This window comes from Rhincodon typus, chromosome 21, assembly GCF_021869965.1.
Source record: "Rhincodon typus isolate 14 chromosome 21, sRhiTyp1.1, whole genome shotgun sequence".
Lineage (NCBI taxonomy): Eukaryota > Metazoa > Chordata > Chondrichthyes > Orectolobiformes > Rhincodontidae > Rhincodon > Rhincodon typus.
Genome location: NC_063352.1, coordinates 22129971 through 22139129, shown reverse-complemented (window position 1 = coordinate 22139129; position 9159 = coordinate 22129971). Strand labels below are relative to the sequence as shown.

The 9159-nt window shown below is 41.8% G+C and overlaps 1 protein-coding gene across 1 annotated transcript in view; it reads left to right on the top strand.

Annotated features, from left to right (window-relative positions):
• Positions 1 to 9154, top strand: part of LOC109923679 (serine hydroxymethyltransferase, cytosolic-like) — a gene marked incomplete at its 3' end in the record, with an annotated part of 22902 nt that extends 13748 nt beyond the window's left edge. Inside the window, exons 5-7 of the mRNA XM_048609701.1 lie at positions 111 to 271; positions 8479 to 8560; positions 9066 to 9154. Coding sequence (XP_048465658.1) covers positions 111 to 271; positions 8479 to 8560; positions 9066 to 9154 — 332 coding nt within the window. The remainder of the gene's footprint in view (positions 1 to 110; positions 272 to 8478; positions 8561 to 9065) is intronic.
• Between the last annotated feature and the right edge of the window lie 5 nt (positions 9155 to 9159).

Sequence of the window (9159 nt, the reverse complement as noted above, 5' to 3'; positions counted from 1 at the left end):
CTCCCCCTTCCTCTGTGCCCCTCACTGCCTAACCATCCCTTTTCCCCCTCTCCATCTCCCCGTCTACCCCTGCCTCTTCCTCATCCCCCTCTGCTCCCTGGCCATGGCAGGCTCTCCAGCGAACTTTGCCATTTACACAGCTCTTGTGGAGCCACATGGGAGGATCATGGGATTGGATCTTCCTGATGGTGGCCACTTGACCCATGGCTTCATGACCGAAAAGAAGAAAATCTCTGCCACATCTATCTTCTTTGAGTCAATGCCATACAAGGTAGGAGCATTTGAAAAGTAACTCAATATCGAATTAGCAGTTAATCCTTCACTGCCCTTTTGTTTTTAATTCTGAAGATATCTTGCAACAGCTTGGAGGCCATTTGGCTCATTGAGCTTGTGCCAGCTTTCTGAATGAGCTATTCATTATACACTGTCCTCCCAGTTTTATTCCTAGAATCCTGCACTGTTCTTTTTCCTTTCAATATTTGTGTTTGCATTTTCAATCTTCATCCTTCACCCTTTTCCAGCAGCTCATTCTAGATCAGAATAAACAAGAGGTGATACTTGCTAGTGTTGCCTTATGACACGTTAACATGTGGAAATGTAATGTTTGTTGTGATTTCCTTTAAGAAGTGTAGTTGAATAAGTAATGCACTTCCATACATGTCGACTTAGAATCATTGACAGTTCTATATTTATTGCACAGAAAGAGACCATTTGTCCCTTCCCAGCTCTTGATCTATAGCCCTGTATGTTATGGTACTTCAAGTGTATAACCCACATATTTTCCTATCTGTCGCATCTAGGCCCCTCATGATTTTATACACTTGAATCAATTCCTCCCCTCAGTCTCCCTGCTCAAAAGTAAGTAACCAGTTTGTCCAGTCTTTCCTCATTGCAACACTTCTCCATTCTTAGCCACATCCTCATAGATCACTGCTATACCCTCTCCAGCGATCAGATCCTTCCTGCAGTGACCAGAACTGTACACAGTTCTACCATAACCTCCTTGATCTTACAATTGGTAAGTCTGCTAATAAAGAACATGAGAAATAGGCACGGAGACCATTTGGTTGACCAAGCTTACTGTGGCATTTATATGGTCATGGCTATCTTCCACTTAAACTCCACCTTACCACACCGTCTTCATATCTCTCGGTTCCCTTAGTAATCAAAACAAAACGATCAATCTTTGTCTTGAGTATACTCAATGACTGAGCATCTGTACCTCTGTCTGGTGTAAAGAATTCTGGCACGGTGGCACAGTGGATCCAAGTTTGGCACTGGTTAGCACTGCTGCCTCACAGCGCCAGGGACCCAGATTCGATTCTACCTTCAGGCGACTGTGTGTAGAGTTTGCACATTCTCCCCGTATCTGCGTGGGTTTCCTCCGGGTGCTCTGGTTTCCTCCCACAGTCCAAAGATGTGCAGGTTAGGTGGATTGGCCATGCTAAGCTGCCTGTAGTGTTCAGGGATATGTTGCTTAGGTGGATTAAAGGGGAATGGGTCTGGGTGGGATGCTCCAAGGGTCTCTCCAAAGCCCTGTAAAATTTCAATGAGTCGATTTCAACTTATCGTCCAATCCCTTTGTAATAAACAAAGCATGCCCTATGCTGCCTTAATTTCTTACTGTACTTGCATCGTGATGTGATTGATTCATGAATGGTGACACCCAGATTCTTGCACATACCACTATTTCCCAATCTTATCATTTAAAAACCATTCTGTATTTTTTCTACTTTTCCTTCCAAAGCAGGTAATTTAGCAGATGAACTGCCATGATTCAAGAAGATGGTTCACCAACTTCTTTCAAAGGCAAATTGGGATGTACCACAATATGCTGGCCTAGTGATGTTCGCACCCCATGAAAGAATAATAAAAATCTTCATAGCTCCCCACATTACAAATTGTTTAAAATCTTTGCATCCCCCTACAGCCTACTTTCTCACTTAGCCCTCTTGTATTGTCAGTAAATTTGATTACACATTACACTCAGTGGCCTCATCTAAGTTATTGATACTAATTCTAAATTGCTGAGGATCATGCACTGGTAGTTCTTACAGTATCCCCCATTTGGCCTACTCACCTCAAAATGACTCATAATTCCGACTGTATATTCTGTTTATGAAGTAATTATTCAACTGATGTTGATATATCACCCCGCTCCCCAATCCCATAAACTCTTATTTTGTCTATTAATGTTTTTGTGTGGCACTACATATGATTTTTTTGCGTAAATCCTACTATCTTCAAAGATTTGTGGATATGCACTTTATGAATCTCTTACCCTAACCGTCTCATTGTATTACAATGTATTGTTTATTTGTTTGCCTTACCCCAAATGCATAACCTCACACTACTTCAGATTGAATTCCTTTTACTAATTCTCTGCCAATCCTGGCCAGTCTATCGATATCTGCTTGCTTTCTCTTTTGCAACCAAATATGTGGCAATTTTTGTACCATCTGCAAACTTCTATATCAGGCTTCCTAATTAATAGTGTGTTGAGATGTACCACAAAAAGCAAAGGCCTGGAACTGAACTCTGCAGAACCACACTGCAGCCTTCCTGCTCCAAACACCTGTTGACCTTTTTACTTTTTGCCACTGAGATAACTTTAGATCCAGCCTGCCCCAATCCCTTGGATCCCATCGGCTTTTACATTTCTGACGAGTCTGCCAAGGAGACCTTGTAAAAAAAATCAATATAACTTAAATCAAATGCACTACCCTCACTGAACCTCCTGTTATCTTCTCAAAAAATTACATCAAAGAGTCAGTCTGTAAAAAGTAACTAACTGCTATTGGACTTGATTAACCCTAGCCTGTTGAAATGATGGATTCATACTGTTCCTCAGATATTTCAAATAATTTGCCAACCACTAAGGTTAGACTGACAGAGCTGTAATTATTCCATCTATGCCTTCATTTATATAAAAAATAGTGTTAGCTGTCCTCCAATTGATCAGCTCCATATTAATGAAGATTAGAAAAAATGGCCAGAGCTTTCACTATTTTTTTTTCCTAGCTGCTCTCCATAACACTGAATATACTTCATCTGAGCCTGGGAGTTAATTTTACTTGCGAGGAATCTCGACCCCTTAATATTTTCTAGCTCACTATATTTATCCCATCTCCTGTTTCACACTGTTTCCTCTTTACTACTATGCCTGCATAACCCACCTCTCTTCTGAAGGCTCAAACAAAGCATGCAATCAGAACAACTGCACTTCTTTCTGCCTTCACACATCACTGAGGTTATTGGTCTCATGGACCCAATGCTTTTGTTGGTTATTCTATTGCTCTTTAGCTTTTTGTCAGATGTTTTTGGGTTTTCTTTAGCTTTGCTTGCCAATATTTTTAATGCTGTCTCTTCACTTTCATAATTTTCCTTTTGATTTTCATCCTGTACTTTCCATACATCTCTAGGCTTATTCTACTATGAGTTCTTGATATCTGACATAAGCTTTCTTTTTGCCTTGAATTGCTACGTTTGCCCTTTGTTAATCAGGGAACTATAGATTTAGGAGCCACACCTCTTTTTACTTTGTGGGAATGTTTGTTTTGAAACCTCACTATCTCCTCCTTGAATCCGCCCCATTGATTTACTTTCAATTAGCTGCTTTGCGGTCCACTTTTGTTAAATCACATCCCAGCTTAGTGAAATTGACTTATGCAGAACTGAGAACTTTTACTTCTGTTCTATCTTTTTCCTTTACCGTGACTGCACTAAATCTAATTGATTAATATCCATACAAAAAAAACCTTGCTGATTGGATATCCCTTCCAGCTGTCCTGCTTCATTTCACAACCTGAAGTTCCAAAATATCCTCTTTCTTTTGTACTTGTTAGGTATTGGCTGAAATAAACCTCCCGAATATATTTTAAGAATTTTGCGCTCTCCATACATCTTGCACTGATACTATCGCAGGCAATGTCAGGGTGACTGAAATTCCCCTGTTATTAGTGCCCTGTCCATTTTGCATTTCTCAGCAATTTACTCTTCTATCGTCCTCTAACTATGTGAGGAACATAAGACTGCCATCTGTTTGATTTGCTTTTTTTTTGCTTTTCTGTTCAACCCACATGCCCTTTATAAGATGATCCTAATTGAATATCATCCCTCCTTCAGATGTGATTATTAATCAATATTACAGTTCCACTTTTTTATGTCCCTCTCTATCTGATCTGAAAACTTTGTAACAAGGAATGTTGAGCTGTGATTCCTGCCCTTCTTTCTGCCATGTTTCAGTAATAATGATGAAATTCTATTTCAAATTGTCTCTCTGTGGCTTCAATTCATCTGCTAATTCACAAGATTCTTTGCATTGAAGTATTAAAAAAGACTCAGCTGGGCTCATAAAATACTGCACGGAGTAATTCACTTCCTGACTCATCAAAGCCTGTCCACCATCTACAAGGCACAAGTCAAGGAATGTGAATACTCCCCTCTTGCCTGGATGAGTGTAGCTGCAACAACAGTCAAGAAACTTGACGTCAATTCAGGACAAAGCAGCATGCTTGATTGGCACCACATCCACAAACGTCCACAAGCTATTATGGGGAGGCGATGGCCTAGCTGTATTATCGCCAGACTATTAATCCAGAGACCCAGATAATGTTCTGGGGACCCAGGTCCAAATCCCACCGCGGCAGATGGTGGAATTTGAATTCAATAAATATCTGGAATTAAGGATCTAATGATGACTGTGAACCCATTGCCGATTGTTGGAAAAATCCATCTGGTTCACTAATGTCATTTAGGGAAGGAAACTGCCATCCTTACCTAGTCTGACTTACATGTGACTCCAGACCCACAGCAATGTGGTTGACTCTCAACTGCCCTCTGGGCAATTAGGGATGGGCAATAAATGCTGCCTAGCCAGCGACGCCCTCATCCTGTGAATGAATAAAGGAAAAAAAACAAGCAACCACCACCGATGTTCAGTGGCAGCAGTATGTACTATCTACAAGATGCACTGCAGAAATTCACCAAAGTTCCTCAGACAGCTCCTTCCAAACCCATGACTACTTCTACCTCGATGAACAAGGGCAGCAGATACATGGGAAAGTAAGTTCCCCTCCACGCAACTCAGCATTGTGACTTGGAAATAAGTTGCTGTTCCTTCATTGTGGTTGGGTCAACATCCTGGAATTCCCTCCCCAACAAATTGTGTGTCCACCTCCACCACATGGACAGCAGCGTCTCAACAAGGCAGCTCAAAGCCACTAAGGCAACAAGGGAAAGACAATAAATGCTGGCCTAGCATGTATCATCCACATCCCATGAGTGAATTTAAAAAAAAGCGTTGAATACTGCCAAACACTCTCTTTGAATAGTTCCAGTCCCTGTTTCCCAGCCTTTCGTACTTGCATACTAAGTTTCTGCTGCCTATTTTCAGTTTTGTTTCTTAGTCCTGAAATCTCATTGGAGTTCCTGTCCCCTTTCAGGTCAGTTCGTACTGTCCCAGAAAATCACAAGTTTTCCATTCAATTCCTGTAATCCACATTGGTGCCTACCACATCATCATTCTCATCTTCCCTGATATAGTACTGCACCAAGCCCAGGTTATGTGCTCCTCACAGGAAGGGAGCAAGAGAGCAAGAATTGAATTTGGAAGTACCAAGGACACGGAAGATAGGAGCAGGAGGAGGCCATTTGGCTCTTCGAGCCCATTCCGCTATTGTTCACGATCATGGCTGATCGTCCAACTCAATAGCCTAGTCCTGCTTTCTCCCCATAACTTTGATCCCATTTGCCTTAAGTGCTATATCTAGTTGCCTCTTGAATACATTCAATTTTTGGCGTCAACTACTTCCTGTGGTAACGAATTCCATAGGCTCACCACTCTCTCTAGTGAAGAAATGTTTCCTCATCTCTGTCCTAAATGGTCTATCCCAAATCGTCTGACTGTGACCCGTGGTTCTGGACACACCCACCATCGGGAACATCCTGCATCTATCCTGTCTAGTCCTTTTAGAATTTTATAAGTCTGAGATTTCCCCCCCGCCCCTGAACTCCAGTCAATCTCTCCTCATATGTCAGTCCCGCCATCCCGGAATCAGCCTCGTAAACCTTCACTGCGTTCCCTCGAGAGCAAGAGCATCCTTCCTCAGAAAAGGAGACCAAAACTGCACACAATATTCTAGGTGTGGCCTCACCAAGGTCCTGTATAACTGCAACAACACATCCCTGCTCCTCCATACCCCCAATGTGACTGATGGAGGGATCCTTCTTGGCAGGGAATGGGAGTGAGTTAATTGATCGTCAACTTCTCAGCCAACAGTAAAAGGAAGGTGGGGAGGCAGATAGAGAAATCCATCTACTGCATGCTTGCAACAGCTGTCTTTGCAACTTGTGTTGATTGGCTGATTGGTTCCAAGTGACCACAAGTTGCTGGACATATTCTAACCTTAGATGCTGCAAGGAATCACAATTTGTTTAGTCTTAAATGGAAGCGAGATGCATTGTGAGTGTGGTTTAGTTTTGTTCTTCCAATTCTGGATTCTTCTGCATTCTTTTTTTGTCTTATCATTTGGTAGCCCAATTCTATCCCTGAACCTGTCCATGCATCCCCAGATGTTTCTTAGAAACTATATCTTGACAAGATTTTAGCTCACCAGTCCAAGTAACCCCATCTATGGCTCAGTTTCAAATTTTGCTTGATGGACACTCCTGTGAGGCTCCTCGAGATTAATGCAGTTGCAGCTGTTTCTGTTATGCAGATCCTCTGATCAATTGCAATGGTGAAATACAATGTCATTTGTGGCACGGATCTGAGAGTGAAGGATTACTGTTTGGTTTATGGCAGTTGAATAGTTATTGTGTACACATTTTACAATCACATCATGAAGTTAATATGGCCAGAATAGGAATGTCGATGGCTCTGGCAGTAAACTAAAGTCCATGAACCCGTTTGACTGTATTTTGTTATAGCTGGAGGACGAAAACCAGACAAACCTAATTTGAAGCAGAAGAAGCGTTCACACTTTCAGACTGATCTTCTCATGTTAGCTTTACGCTTAAATATTTTTATTGTGCTCCGAAGATGAAAGAACCCAACATGTTTATGAATATATCTGAACAGAAAATGCTGCAAACAATCAGCAGGTCAGACCACATTGGAGGGGAGACAAACTGAGTCAACACTTCAGGTCAATGACCTTTTGTCAAAACGAAAATGTTGGAACTTTTGCCTTTGCTTTTATCTAACACCTTATTCCTCTGTGGAACACAGGAAAGAGATTTCACAGGGACTAATTTTAAAGGGTAATTGCTGTTGTTATGCAGAAGCCAGCTTGTGCACAGGAGAACCCAGCAAACAGCAACGGGACATTACCTCATCTGCTTTTGATGGTATTGACCAAGGGATATCGACTGGTCAGGATGGCAGGAGAACTCTCCACTCTTTTTTTTAAATTGCACCATGCGATCTTGCCTTACTCCTTGAAAAGGCAGACAAGGCCTTGATTTAACCTCTGATCTGGAAGACTGTGCTCTGACAGTGTATTGCTCCTTGGTGCTGGTAGTTTCTTGGCTTATGCTATGAAATATGATCCACATCCCTGATATTCTGACTCGGATAAGAATGTTAACGGCCAGGTAAAGCCTTCGCTTAAGACTTGAAACTCAATGCAGGACACAAGAAAGGGAGATGGATTGAAAGGTAAATTATGACAAGCTCAAAAGCCTGAAGATTGTGATAGGGAATACTGAAGGAGATGAGGAGTTCTGCAGAGAAGAATGAACTGGAGTGGAGGTAATTGGAGTGGAACCTACTACCCACATCTTAACTCCTATCGAGTCCTGTTCTGTCAGTTCCCCTGAGCTCTATTAGCTCCTAATCTCAATGATTAGAATTCCCTTAATTCAGGAGAAGTCTGTCATTATAGAATGGTTTCCTAGTTCCCTCTATTGTTTTGCTGTATTTTGAAGACAAGTTGAGTTTCTGGCTACATCTGACCTCGTCAAGAGATTTGGCAGAAGACTACCCTCTTAATAACCTCTAAGTTTCCTTTGTGCTTTTTATATAAAAAATACAAATGTCTTTGATATCATGTTTACAGTTTGACTCTGGATAACACACGAGTCGTATGGGGACTGATGGCATTGTGGTTTTGTCACAGCTGAGTAATTTAGAGGTCTGGACAACAGTTCTGCAGGCTTAAATTTAAATCTCTCGATGGCAATTGGGAAATTTAAACTCCTATTACAAATAGGAATGAGAAATACAAATCTAATATCAGTAATGATGACCATGTAACTACGAGATTACTATAAAAATTCGTCTGGTTCAGTAATGGTGAAAGAAATCTGCTTATTTAGCCTGTCTGGTCTTGACTTTGACTCTTGACTGGCCTTTAGCATGACTTAGCAAGCCATTCATTTAAAGGTAGCTAGGGATAGGAAGTAACTTGTAGCTTTTACCAACAACATCCATGTGCGATGAATGACAAAATCTTCTCTGCTGTTCATCCTCTTTAGGTGAACCCTGAAACTGGTTATATTGACTATGACGGGTTGGCAGATAACGCACGGCTGTTTCACCCAAAGCTTATCATTGCAGGTAAGCACTGATGGCATCCAGTAAAGAGAATTCACAATTGAATCCCTCACCCCACACCGATAAACAGGAATCCTGTTGTGGACTGAGCTATTATGTGGTACACATCATAGCAAGTTCAGGTCAGGATCCCTGCTGGATGATTCTGAATAAAATATTGTTGACTTTTTGCTGCTGCCTTTCACTGATACCATGTTACTGGATTGGGTATTTTCTTGTGTCCAGCTTTCCTCTTTGCAAAATTTTGAAGGAGGCAGCGGATGTAACAAGAGCAGCATAGTCATTCAGCTCCTGAAGGAGAGTTGAAGGGGTAACACTTGCCCTTGCCTTTTGGTCGAAGAGGTTCCATTTTAAGGAGGGTCATTAATGGGCAAGGGTGAGAGGTTTAAGGAGGACGTTCCAGAGCTGAGGTCCCCAACATCTGAAGGTGTAATAGTTGGGGATTGCAGTAGGAAATTCATTCACAGCAGCATTCCAATCAGCTGAATTGCGCTGTTACTGTCCCCAGGTGTTAGTTGTTACTCCCGTAATCTGGATTACGCCAGGATGCGACAGATTGCGGACGAGAATGGTGCCTACCTGATGTCAGACATGGCACACAT